Source organism: Hemiscyllium ocellatum, chromosome 24 (genome assembly GCF_020745735.1).
Source record: "Hemiscyllium ocellatum isolate sHemOce1 chromosome 24, sHemOce1.pat.X.cur, whole genome shotgun sequence".
Classification (NCBI taxonomy): Eukaryota; Metazoa; Chordata; class Chondrichthyes; order Orectolobiformes; family Hemiscylliidae; genus Hemiscyllium; species Hemiscyllium ocellatum.
In genome coordinates, this window is record NC_083424.1 from 1,714,849 (window position 1) to 1,729,108 (window position 14,260).

General features: G+C 39.3%; 1 protein-coding gene across 1 annotated transcript in view; it reads left to right on the forward strand.

Moving 5' to 3' along the window:
* The window catches only part of sbno1 (strawberry notch homolog 1 (Drosophila)), a 101,490-nt gene extending 92,154 nt beyond the window's left edge, over positions 1–9,336 (forward strand). The window contains exons 30-31 of the mRNA XM_060843328.1: positions 2,638–2,831; positions 8,340–9,336. Of these exons, the coding sequence (XP_060699311.1) occupies positions 2,638–2,831; positions 8,340–8,482 (337 nt within the window). The 3' untranslated portion in view covers positions 8,483–9,336. The remainder of the gene's footprint in view (positions 1–2,637; positions 2,832–8,339) is intronic.
* The last annotated feature ends 4,924 nt before the right edge of the window (positions 9,337–14,260 follow it).

The window sequence follows — 14,260 nt, forward strand, 5'->3', positions numbered from 1 at the left end:
GATATGCCAACAATTGTGTTTCTTAAGAAACTTGGTTGATTGTGTTTAAAACCTAATAATATGGCATGCTTAATTGGTTATCTTGGTACTTGGAAAAAGTTTATATTTCAAGTAGTGATGCAATGAAATAGTGGGGTGAGAACAGCTGTGCCTCTGTCATTTCTCATTCATGGTGCTTTCATAGTCTGTTGGAGTTTGAAAGAGAAAAAATTGTTTGCTTCCATTTTTTTGACAAATAGTTTTTTTTTAACCCAGTACTGTATTAGTTTGAAAACCATTGTGAATCATTTCTGTATTGTCTTGCAAAAGTCTTGAATTGTTAGAAAAATGACTTAGTTATGTTCAGTATTATATTTTGCGCTCTGAGCCAAGATGAGCATTGTACAGGAGGTATGAGAATGTGGAAGTGACTACGTCATTTGCAGAATCATAGAGTGATAGAGATTTACAGCAAGTCCTGATGAAGGGCTTATGCTCGAAACGTCGAATTCTCTATTCCTGAGATGCTGCCTAACCTGCTGTGCTTTGACCAGCAACACATTTGCAGCTGTGATCTCCAGCATCTGCAGACCTCATTTTTTACTCGAAGATTTACAGCAAGTAAACAGACCCCTTCGGTCTAACTCGTTCATGTCAACCAAATATCCCAACCCAATCTAGTCCCACCTGCCAGCACCTGGCCCATATCTCTCCAAAACCATATCCCTCCAAACACTTCCTATTCCTATCCCCATCCAGATGCCTTTTTAACTGTTGGAATTGTACTAGCCGCCTCCACTTTCTCTGGCAGCGCATTCCATATACGTACCACTCTGTGTGAAAAAGTTGCCTCTTGGGTCTCTTTTATATCTTTCCACACTCACCCTAAACCAATGCCCTCCAGTTCTGGACTCCCCAACCCCGGTGAAAAGACTTTGTCTATTTATCCTATCCATGCCCCTCATGATATTATAAACCTCTATGAGGTCACCACTCAGCCTCCGCTCCAGGGAAAACAGCCCTAACCTTTTCAACCACTCCCTACAGCTCAAATCCATCAACCCTGGCAACACCTTGTGAAACTTGAAAGGGTTCAGAAATGATTTACAACATCTTTCCAATAGGAAGGAGACTAGAATTCAAATGCTTAAACGTATAGCTATTTGGAAGTAGATGTTGTAAAATATTGGACTTCAGATTGAAAAGATAAATTAGCCATATTTGAGCCGTAAGTTTCAACGGTTGTGTTAATTTTGTGAATGAATTATAAGTGCTAATGGAATTGTGGATGAGAAATGGGTAGTGCTCTTTAATCTGGTATCTGGTTTATTTTGGTATTGATTTTGCTCTGATTATGTTGCCTTGATCACAGATTTCCCCTTGAAGTCGTTTTATTTTCAATGATGGGATACGAGTATCACTGGCTATTTATTACTCACATCTCATTGCATTGGAGGTGGTGATGGCTATGCGGTGTAGGTGGACCCATAGTGGTATACTTGGGGGCATTCTAGGATATTGGCTTAGAACGATACAGCTCAGAACAGGCCCTTCCAACCTTAGCAACAATGAAGAAATGGTGATACATTTCCAAGTTTGGATGGTGTGTGGCTTGAAGAGGAACATGCACGTGGTGTTCCTGTGCACCTGCTGCCCTGTTCATTTTGGTGTCAGAGGTCATGAATTTAGAAGTAATGTCAAAGGAGTCATGGGTGAGTTACTGCATTGCATCCCATAGATGGTTCGGTCTACTGTCACTGTTGGACCAAGTCAACGTTGAACATGATTTTGGTACAGCTTTATTCTGGATGGTGTTGAGCTTCTTGTGTTGCTGGATCTGTACTCATCCCAGCAAGTAAGGAGTATTCCATCACACTCCTGAGTTGAGCCTTTTAGATGGTGGACAGGTTCTTGGAGTTGAGAAGTGAGTTACCTGCTCCAGAATTTCTAATTTCTGATCTCCGAAAGTGTTTCTCAACCTATTTTAATTCAATTTCTGATCAATGGTCACCCTTAGGTTTGTTGATGGGGGTACTCTGAGATGGTGATGACGTTGAACATCATTGGGCAATGGTTAGATTATCTGTTGGAGAATTTCCACGTCCTTAGGTTCTGCCAAAGATAGATAACATTTGTGCAATTAAAGTAACCAGTAAAGTCCTTGCAATATTCTCCATAGGCTTCAATGTCAGGTGGGGATGTTTGGATCAAGGGTGTACTTGCTGGAACTATTTGTCAGCTTTGAATATGGTCATATGTTAGCAATTAGGAGAAATTGAGGACTGCAGATGCTGGAGATCAGAGCTGAAAAATGTGTTGCTGGAAAAGTGCAGCAGGTCAGGCAGCATCCAAGGAGCAGGAGAATCGTGTTTCGAGCATAAGGGCTTATGCCCGAAACGTTGATTCTCCTTCTCCTTGGATGCTGCCTGACCTGCTGCGCTTTTCCAGCAACACATTTTTCAGCATATGTTGGCAATGTTAATTCCATTTTAAAGTGCAAAGGTTATTGGACTCAATTCATCCAAAGTGCAGAAAAGTGCCTATCTTCCATATGCAGGATGTTTGTCTATCACTGAGCAGGTCCCAGTTTATTTCAAAACCCATGTCTTGAGCTAATATCCTTTGAAATGCTAAAGTACTTTTTTTATATCCATATAGGCGTGGAAACTGCAAAAAAGTAAGCCTTGGAATGGTTTGTGAAGTCGGGCTGAGGTGCCGCACTTATCATGTCCTCTGTGGTTCAGTTCTTAGTGTCTGGACAAAGGTGGAAGGAGTCTTGGCCTCAGTCAGTGGGGCTAATGTAAAAATGCAGATTGTGCGATTAAAAACAGAAGACGGGCAAAGGATTGTAGGTGAGTGTGAGCAATGGGATGACCGTTATACTGCAAGTAGGAACGTATAGCTTGCTTATTCATGAGCTGATTTGTAACCTGTCAAAAATACAACGTCATTGTATTTTTGTTTGTGGTCTTGTAGAATTTACAAATAAGTTCCAGAAAAGTTTGTAAAGTAAGGACTTTTTTTCTGATGTTTCATCCATGTTTTCACAAGCTGCAATTTGAATTTTGGTGATCTGTGTGTGATTTTTTTTTTGCAACTTGGAGTGGAGAACCCCTTTAACTCTGTGTTGAGAATAAAGAAAATTTACAATGCAGGAGCAGGCCTTTCAGCCCTCCAAGCCTGTGCTGATCAAATCCACTGTCTGAACCTATTGCCCAATTTCTAAGGATCTGTATCCTTCTGCTCCCCACCTACTCATGCATTTGTCCATACGCACGTTAAATGAATCTACCATGCCTGCCTCCACTACTACTGCTGGTGACGCGTTCCAGGCACCTACCACCCTCTGTGTAAAGTCCTTTCAATGTGTATCCCCCTTAATTTTTTCTCCTCTCACCTTGAATACGTGACCTCTTGTTATTGAATCCCTCACCCTGGGAAAAAGCTTATCTCTATCCACTCTGTCTCTCCTTCATGATTTTGTAGACCTCAATCAGGTCCCCCCTCAATCTCCTTTTTTCTAATGAAAACAAACCTAACCTACTCAACCTCTTCTTCCATACCAGGCAACATCCTCGTAAACCTCTGCACCCTCTCCAAAGCGTCCACATCCATTTGGTAATGTGGCGACCAGAACTGTACACAGTATTCTAAGTCTTGTATACCAAAGTACACAGTATATCAAAGTCTTGTACAATTTTAACATGACCTGCCAGCTCTTGTACTCAATACCTCGTCCAATGAAGGCAAGCATACAGTGTGCCTTCCTGACCACACTATCCACCTGTGCAGCCACCTTCAGAGTACAATAGACCTGAACTCCCAGATCTCTCTGCTCATCAATTTTTCCCAAGGCTCTTCTGTTGATAGTATAGTTGGCTTTAGAATTCTGTCTTCCAAAATGCATCACTTCACATTTGCCCAGATTGAACTCAGTTTGCCACTTCTCCGCCCCACTCTCCAGCCTGTCTATATTCTCCTGTATTCTTTCACAGTCCCTGATACTTTCTGCTACTCCATCGATTTTCATGTCATTTGCAAACTTACTGTTCAGGCCACAAGTGCCCTTGTCCAGATCATTTATTTTAGGTATTTAAGGTATTAATTTTTAAGCCATTTATTTTCCTTGAAAGCTGGCGACATACCAGTAATCAGATGAAGATAAAATTGCCAGCCACAAATCTATCGTTTAGATTCCACCTGCTTCTCATCAGATCAGAGCCCTCAGATTTGTGATTGCATAAGTTGTTGTGCCACTTATCAATGATAATTTCATCAATGTAGACTTATCATTTTTAATGTATTGTAATTTGAAACATCACGCATTAACTATTTATCATGGCCTTTATTGCAATTTGAATGCATTTCATTCTTTTCCTTGAGACTAGTCCAACTTGATATTTGTCCATCGGCTGTGACATTGTTGACATGGCCAGCATTTAATGCCCAGCTCCAACTGAGCTTAGAAATGGAGAGCTGCAACTTTGAGCTATTGCAGAGGGAGTGATTCTGACCTGTTCCTTTCTCTGTCACATCTAAGTAATACAGGTGGAATTGAAAGCTGGTTTCAGTAGTTCACTAATGTCTTTTAGGAATGAAATCTGTCACATGTTCCTTGTCTGACCTACAAAAAATTCCACATCCATAGTGATGTGGTTGATAGTGCTCTCTGAAATGGCCACTTTTATTTCAAGGGTAGTTCGGGATTGGGAAACAAATGTTTGCCTCGCCAATGATTCCTGCTTTTGTTGAAAGAATGCAGAAAAGCACACCCTCAACATTAGGGAAGGATTTTCTGGGCTGTCCCAGCAAGGATGATATGGTTGTATTTTAAGTCCAGTTGGTCATTTTTTTTTTCAATGAGCTTCTTTCTATGTAGAACTTTGGTTGTTGGCTCCTATATGATGCAGCGTTTCTTTGGATCCTAAGTATGTAGCCTCATGTTAGAAAATGTCACAAGGCCGTTGGTTACTATTCAGAGTAGCATTATTTGTTCTTTGTAGTTTTTGTTCTGGTGGTGTTACCATTTTTTAAAGGAAAAATTTAAGTGTTCATTTGGAATTTCTGTGGGAAAAGTAATTGCTTCATATAAGAAACACAAAGCACAGCCAGCTGATGTAGCATAATCTGGGAGCCCTGCAACTGTAAACTTGTGTGAAGTGTTCCAGAAGATGCTAGTGTACTGCAGAACCAAATTGCATACAAGTTAGGAGCACAGCTATAAAACAAGTGCATTATAATAGAGTAGCAGGTGACAAGTTCTTTATATGATTGTCAACCAGTAGGGTCAATTAAGGAGCGATGTTACGACACTGGTTAAATCCCTCTGTTAACTTAAACCGGCCGCATAAAAGGTTCACCATATGCTATAATCTGTTAAAATTCAAGAGGCAAAGAACTATCCCAGACTCACTATTTAAAGTAAAAATTAGCAATGTTATTCTTTAAGTCCAACAGAGAATATTAAAACCAACAACTCCTTTTTCTTAAACCTATTTTTTACCTCCCACTCTACAGTACTGGTCTGATTGTTTTAAAAAAAATCCCAATTAAGATTTATATTTTTTACAAAATTGTTTCAAAAGCCAGTCAGCTTTGTTGATTCTTTGTACGTTCTCTGTAGATTTTCTCAAGGTTGGTTTCGATGTTCTGTGCTTACTACTTACAGACAGGTACCTTTTGAGAGAGCTCTACAACTAGCAGTCTACATTTGTGGATATCCTTGGCAGTTCTCCTCCTCAACTGTTCAAAATGTCTAGTTTTATACCCCAAAACATCAGATCATTTCATTGGTTCTGATGTTGTCAAAATGCTAAACTTAAATTTGATTGGATTTTGGTATCTTGGTGCATAATTTAAACTGGCTAAATTTGATTTTGTTTTTGTTTCATGGCAACTCAACTGTGTAGCTATTTGTTTCAACCAAGTGTTGCAGTCTTTCTTTGATCAGGACTCTATGCTATGTCAGTCCTTGCTAGCTTTTCAACTCGTAAACCTTTACACCTTCAGAACACTAAATAAATAATCTGTGGATGCTGCGGGCTTGGCTCTGTACTGTCCCTTTCTCTGGCATCATCCTCTTCTTTAGCTTCTGTCACAAAGGATGAAGTTGTAAGGAGGTTGAACAAGATGTAAATCGAGTATTGTCAACCTTAATGAGATGTCGCCTAAGTAGGGATATGTTGAATGGATCCTTGGCAACTCAACTGTGTAGCTATTTGTTTCAACCAAGTGTTGAAGTGTTAGAAAATTTTGGCAGGGGAGTCTGATAAATTAGATAGTTATTTCCTAGATTTGACTTGAGTATAATAGGCCTGAATAGTTTTTGTATTGTTTTGACTTGAATTTGTGCAAAAAGAACCCCTTCAAAGAAATAAAAGATCAGAATCTCTCACCCACTGTTCACATTGTAATCTGGTCAGCCAAAAACAGATTGAACTTTCAGTTCCTATGAAGAGTTGTTTTGGACTGGAATTGTTAACTCTGTTACTTTTCCGCATGCTGTTGGACTGCTGAGTTTCTTAAGGATTGTTTTCATTTAGTTTCCAGCATCTGCAGTATTTTGCCCTTACTTTAAAATAGAAAGTGGAGTTGATTTTCTGTAAGACGATATCACTTTTTGATTTAAAAAAAAAACTTGATGTAATCTTGAATTTACATGTTGAAGTGGAGTAATTGATGTGAAGGTCAGTAATTGAAAATTTTTTACAGAAGAAGAGTAATATCTATACAGCGTTTTCAAGAAAAACGTGTATCCAATAAATGCATCCTGCCAATTCCTCGAAAACAAACCCAAATAAGCAGACACAATGCAACCAAACACTATAGCCACAGTACCTTACATCAAAGCCATATCAGAAATGACTTCCAGACTACTCAGGCCTCTTGGTGTCATGTTAGCCCACAAACCTTCCAACACACTCAGTGACTAATGAACCTAAAGGAGCAATTAGATGCTATCAGCAAAATTTATGTCATTTGCAAGATGCCATGCAAAAATCATAAAATAAAACATCGGACAAACAGAAAACTTGCCACCAGCATACATGAGCGCCAACTAGCCACCAAAAGACACAACCCGCTATCACTAGTTTCCACACATAGACAAAATAGGACACTGCTCCGATTGGGACAACACACACATCCTAGGATAGGTGAAACAAAGACACTCATGAGAATTCTTAGTGACACCATCAATAAACACTTTGATTTAGATCCCAGCTGCCTTCCCTTGGGGGAAAAAAAGAACTGGAAACTACATCACCCACCTAAAGCCAAGACCTATAAATAGAGAGGTGGGACATACCACTAGCGCTTTATCAGAAACTCACTGATAATGTTACCTAATCATGGTGATGAAACATGTGAAAACAACCTTTCAGCACAGCAAGCTAGCTAACCTATCAAGTTGAGCTACAAATCTCAAAACTCACTAATTGAAACTTTTGCTAGAACAAGTTCCCGTACTACAGACCTTTTTCACTAGATTTGAACACCCTGTCCTATTGCAGTATTAGAAAGCACTCAAAGGATTCAAATCTATTGTTTACCATATAGTTGTCTTGGAATGTGAATTCTCAGTAAGAGTTTACTTTCACTGGGGTTCTTTTAGTTGGGAAAATCTGTTGTTAATCTCCCATTTTGAGGGTGTGTATCCAGGAGTTGACCTTGGGCTTGCACATTGTTCTTTCCAGCACAGCTCCATACTTGCAGTGTTCACAGTTTGGAAAGCAAATATTCTGTAGGTTTTTTAAAGAGAATGCATCAAATTTCTCAATCATGCTTTGAATCCCTGAGTCATTTATTCATTCTTAACCTGAAGAGGGTAAATCTGTGGAATTCACAGACACCGAAAGTGGTGAAAGCCAAAGCATTGTATGATTTCAAGAAATCAGACTCGCACTCTGAACTAAAAGGATCAAAGGATATGGAGGAAAGCATGAACAGGCTCTTCATTTGGGTGATCAGCTGTAATCATGATGACTGACGCAGCAGGCACATCGAGCTGAATGGTCATCTCCTCTTATTTCTGCTACCAAGAATGGGATGATTTCTTGTCAGTGACCAGGATGGAGCCCTGTATGACAAGGACTTTGGCTGATTTCATGCCATTTGCTGTGAAATAAACAGTCAAAAAAGATGGCTTAATTTTATCCACTTGTTTTTATGTTTGAATGTTTTAGCTTTGTCTGGGTTGGTAACTCTGGTACAAAGCTGGTTGGTTTTTTGAACTGAAATTCTTGGGTTTAATGTAACCCTGAAACTGATCCAAAGGATATGTTTCACTTGCAGGAATTTCGGGTTGTGGCTGTCTGAAAGTAATTAATTATTGAATCTGTGTTTTAAACTTTGTTTTACAGGTTTGATCATTCCTCAGAACTGTGTCTCTCCATTGATAAACATTCTGTCAACGTCGGACCAGTCACAACAGCTGGCACTGCAGCAACAGCAGATGTGGCAGCAGCTCCACCCTCAGAGCATAAGTCATATGAGCAACACATAGTGACTCGCTACATGTACCAGAGCTAACCTTACTTGAAAACTGTAACTTTTACAGAAGTGTCAACGCCATGTGACCTTCACTCTTTTCAGGAATTCAGGGTCATGTTCCAAAGAGATTCCTTAATTAGTGAAGTATTGGTGAACACTGAATCTGGGAATACCCGTAAATCAGAGACAAGTTCTGTTTAACAAACGGGTGAACGTTGAAGGCCAAGATGTTTGGACATGTTACTTTTTTTCTTCCCTTTCTATGACTCTTCATGTTAGCACTTTGTTCTTTACAGCTGCTATAATTCTCCACTTTCATTTCTACTGTTCAAGTAATGGAAAGCAACATGTGCATACTTTGCACACATTGAACGCTTTACCTTGAAATCACTTTCATTTCATTTCTTTTCCTACGTCCTGTCTGTATCACGACTGAGGACAATTTGTAGCTTGTTACAAATGAGTGCACTGGTTCTAGAGAGATGCTGAGGGCTACGTTACTTGCTGTGTACGTATCTAGAATGTTCCATGTTAAATACATGCTTATTGAAATTAAAACCCTGTAAAATACTTTCCATCTTTAGGCTGGGTTTGTAAACCCTGTGTCTTAAAAGTGAACAAGCGTTCTTTCAGGGTTTGTTTATCATGTATATCCTATAAGCAGGATGTAAATATGATACAAAAACAATGCAGAAATTCTGGCCTATTTAAAATAAAACCGCATTATTGAAAGTTTATTGGGGGAATTAATTACTTTATACAGAAGCTGTTTTGAATATGTTGATATGCTTTCTTTCTCCACAATGTGTAATTTCTGGGTAACTGCAAAATGTATGTTCTGTATTTGTGTTTCATGGCACAATCTTAAATTATCTGGTGATTTTATATTAAAATTCTGAGAACCACTTTAACAGCTTCATATTTAATCATCTACTGGTTACTTATTTTCTACCAAGCAATTTTATGCAGCACTTAGTGTAGTTTAGACAGCATCTTCCGACACAGTGGAAAACAGTTTTTAAATAAACTATAATTTGTGAAGACTAATGCCATATTCTGGATTATGGTTATTCTGATGAGTACATGCAAGTTGAGGCTGGTATGAGGTTTAAACACCAGCATCTGAGTCATAAAATATCAAAGCTAATAAGTCAAGTAAGATATGTACATTTTGTACACTTTTTGATTGCCACAGGCTGGTTACATGTTTTACTCATTGATAAACTGATGGCTTTGTTAAATGTAAGCAGAGGTCCTCTGAAGAGAACAGCACTATGTACAGTTTCCAAGCGTTCACAGTTCAAAGCTGTTAATTAGTTAACACAGCATACATATTACTTTATTTAGTAAGACTCGAACTGTACAAATGTATAGTCACAGCCATGATATCAATATGTTTTGACTATAAATAGTTTTGCCAACTTTATCAAAATACTGAAGGAAGTCTGCCATTTCATGCTGGCACAAGTTGCACTACTGGAGATGCTGAATTGTTTGTAACTGTATATTAAAGTTAGAATTGTCAATAAATTGCTGCTCGACACTGGACTTGCAGCAAACGATTAATAAATCATTGTACTAAAGGAAACTAGTGGTGTAGAGTTTTTAAAGATGGGAAAAGTGGTCATGTGCTTTCTGCAGGATACAGAGATGCTGTTTGTGTATGCAATGACTGAATAACTGATTAAGAGTAGCAGGAATTTGATTGTGAAATGGATATGCTACCTGGTTCATCTATTGTCTTAAAATAATTGAAATTATATGGAAATTTCAGATCCATTTGGGGAAGAGGATGAAGGAATGTTGAGCTTTCCTGCTTCTGTCTTTAGCACTATTGCTCTTATTAGACACTAAGTTTCTTCTTTGCCCTGTGTAATTGGGGATTGTTTGCTTCTATAATTAACATTTTTTGCACCATTTGGTTTCTGATCCATTGAATCCATGTCACTGTTTTTAAGGCTTTAAATTAAATGTTAGCTGTTATTTTAGCTTGAGATGCATTTGACTGAATTGGATATTTAAATAGGACAATTCAAAGATTCTGAATGTAGGTTTGCTCGCTGAGCTGGAAGGTTCATTTTCAGACATTTCGTCGCCATACTAGGTAACATCTTCAGTTAGCCTCTGGATGAAGCTTCAGCCATCAAACATAACATCCAAAACCTCAACCTGAGCTACAAATCTTCTCAAAACATGCTAATTCAAAGATTATGAGCACAATTTACAGATCCCTTATTAAGAAGAAATTTCTATAAATACTGGCAATCTTTTGACTGGAATGAAGGATATGTTTTTCCAAACCTTAGCATCTATATTCTGTTTTCCTCAACTATCTCTTTCAAAATTGCTGGTGCGCTTCAATCATAGAACCTTAAATATGTTGCAAGATTTCAATATGTAACAAAATTCTTTGGAGCAAAAGTTCTGTCCCTTGCATGTACAATTCATCCCCCAGCATGGGGATGTTGAATTGAATCTGAAGAATTCTGATTTATGTTCAAGCAGTTGATAAGCCAAAGTTGTGTCTGGGAAGGGAATTCTATGGCTTATTTTGCAATTTTAACTGTGATGATTCAGCATCGGGCCTGAGAGAGAAACTTTGATTGTTAGCAACAACGCTTGAGATTACACAATGCTAATAACACTCGGCCAATTGTGCACATCTATGGCTAATGAAAGATGGAGAAAGTGAGAACTGCAAATGCTGGAGATCAGAGTTGAGAATGTGGTGCTGATAAAGATCTTATGCCCGAAACGTCGCTTCTCCTGTTTCTTGGATGCTGCCTGTCCTACTGTGCTTTTCCAGCACCACAGTCTTGACATTGGTTAGGCCACTGTTGGAATATTGCGTGCAATTCTGGTCTCCTTCCTATCGGAAAGATGTTGTGAAACTTGAAAGGGTCCAGAAAAGATGTACAAGGATGTTGCCAGGGTTGGAGGATCTGAGCTACAGGGAGAGGCTGAACAGGCTGGGGCTGTTTCTCCTGGAGTGTAGGAGACCGAGGGGTGACCTTATAAAGGTTTAGAAAATTGAGGGCCATGGATAGGATAAATAGACAGTCTTTTCCCTGGAGTCAGGGAGTCCAGAACTAGAGAGCATAGGTTTAGGGTGAGAGGGGAAAGATATAAAAGAGACCTAAGGGGCAATGTTTTTCATGCAGAGGGTGGTACGTATATGGAATGAGTTGCCAGAGGACGTGGTGGAGTCTGATACAATTGCAACATTTAAGAGGCATTTGGATCGGTGTATGAATAGGAAGGGTTTGGAGGGATATGGGTTAGGTGCTGGCAGGTGGGTCTAGATTGGGTTGGGATATCTGGTCGGCATAGACGGGTTGGACCGAAGGGCTGTTTCCATGCCGTACATCTCTGACTATATGAAAGATGGGTAATGTTTCAGGATACAAACTTTTCTTTGGAAGGCTGAGATAGCAATGAGGTTTACAAGACAAGACATTCAATGTGACGTGATTTTGTGTTCCAATTTGTAAGGGGTAGATGTTGGAATTTGTAACATTGCAAATCTAGATTTAAGTTGGGCAAAACCTTTACTGGAACATCAAAGCACTTCAGCTGTGTTGATTTGCAAATGTGAAATTTACATATTTATGGACTGAAACCTGCAAATCAATCGAAAAGGTAAAAGACTTAACAGCAATCTAGGTTTGTTCGATATTTCATTTTCGTTGCCTGGCACTCTAATCTTTGCTGTAAGTTCTATGTCTTATGATTCTGCTCCACAGATACCTGATGAAGGAGCAGTGCTCTGAAAGCTAGTGCTTTCAAATAAACCTATTGGACAATAACCTAGTGTTGTGATTTTTAACTTTGTCCATTGGAAGGCATATTGAGTATCGGGATAACTTTGTAAATCATTAGTTAGCCACACTTGGAATATTGCATACAGCTCAGGTCACCACAGTGACAGAAGGATGAGGATGCTTTGGAGAGGGTACAGAAAAGGTTTACTGCGATGTTGCCTGGTATGGGGGATTTTAGCTATAGAGAAAGGTTGAATCGACTGGGTTTGTTTTCACTGGAGCACAGATTAAGGGATAACCTGATAGAAGTTTACAAGATTGTGAATGGTGTGGAAAGTATGAGGCTTTTTCCCCAGGGTGGAGGGTGCTTGTGGGGGTGTGTATGGAAGTTTTTTTTTAAGAGATTGCAAGTTTTTCACACAAAGGATGGTGAGTGCTGCCAGAGGAGATAGTGAAAGCAGACACAATAGCAGCATTCAAGAAGCACCTGGATGAATACAAGAATCGGGGAATAGAGGGGTATGGCTCCTGTTAGTGAATGGTAGGGCAAAATGTGTCTGTGTTGGCTTCATGGGTCAAAGGGCCTGTCCTTGCGCTGTATTCTTAAAAAGAAGCTTGTGTAATCAAATAAAAATTGCAAATAATTATGACCTGTAGAGTCTGAAGTTGCATTGATCTAAATTTTGTAGATTGATTTTATTACTGTTTAAATGTACTGAGGTAGTGAAAAATATTTGCATGCTAACCTTATAACAACGGACTGCAGAAGAATGTTAGTGACAAAGTGCTGAGAAAGATCAAATCTAATTTATAAGGTCCATTCATAAGTCTGATAACAGCAGGGAAGAAACAGTTCTTGAATTTGTTTGTATGTGTTTTCAAACTTATGCATGCTCTGATAGAGAGTACAGCCATGTTGGGAGGCAGCAGTAAGTGTACACAGTCAATGAAGGAAGGCTAGTTTGTGTGATGGACTAGATTGCATTCACAAGTCTCTAATTTACATCTGTAATTTAAATAAATGCATCAGAAATCTGACTAGTTCAAAGCCCAGCTGTATGCAGTGAACACCTGACTATATACATATCTCACACAGCTCCAACATCAGTAGTCCACAGATTGACATTCCGGGGGAAACCTCAGCGTCTATGCCATAAAGTCCCAGTGTTTCAAAAAGGTCACCTCTCCTCCTTTTAAATTTCAGCAAGAACAAGCCCAACCCAACCAGCCTAATCTCCTCAAACTATTCCACGTCAGGGTCATCCTAGCCAAGGTTTTTTGGACTTTGACTGATGCTCGTCTAGAGGAGGTTAGAGTAAGTGGAAGGTTATGGAGCAATTAACAAACAATGACAAAACATCAAGATTTGGAAGTGCAGGTGTTGGATTGGGGTGTACTAAGTTCAAAAACCTCAACACCAGATTGTAGCCCAACAAGTTTATTTGGAAGCTTTCGGAGTGCCGCTGCTTCATCAGGTGGTTGTGGAGTATAAGATCGTAAGAGAATTTATAGCAAAAGTTTGCAGTGTAATGCAACTGAATTTATATATTGAAAAAGACCTGGATTGTTTAAGTCTCTCATCTTAGAATCCAACAACCGTTTTTAAAAGTTACGTTCTCAAGTGAACTTTATCTGAGCTGACAACGGCACCCTTTGTTAATGCATTGAAGGTGTGAGGCTATCAGTGCCCCAAAGTATTTCTAAAGGGATTCACAGAATTTTCCATGGAGTCATGCAATTTTTGAGCAAAATAAAATGTAATTCTGCAAGTCCAAATTCACCCCACAAACGTGTGTGTGTGTGTGTGTGTGTATGTGCTTGACGTTGTCTTGGTGGCTTGTGCCCTGGAATTTACTGTACCTGGAGTCCAGCAGTTCCGGTATGGCTGTGACAGAGGGCTACATATAGGTAATTTTCTACATTTCCGAAGTATACTATGGCCTCTGACTATCTTCATAGATGGAAAAAGTGAGGACTGCAGATGCTGGAGATCAGAGTCAGTGTGGAAAAGCACAGCTGGTCAGGTAACA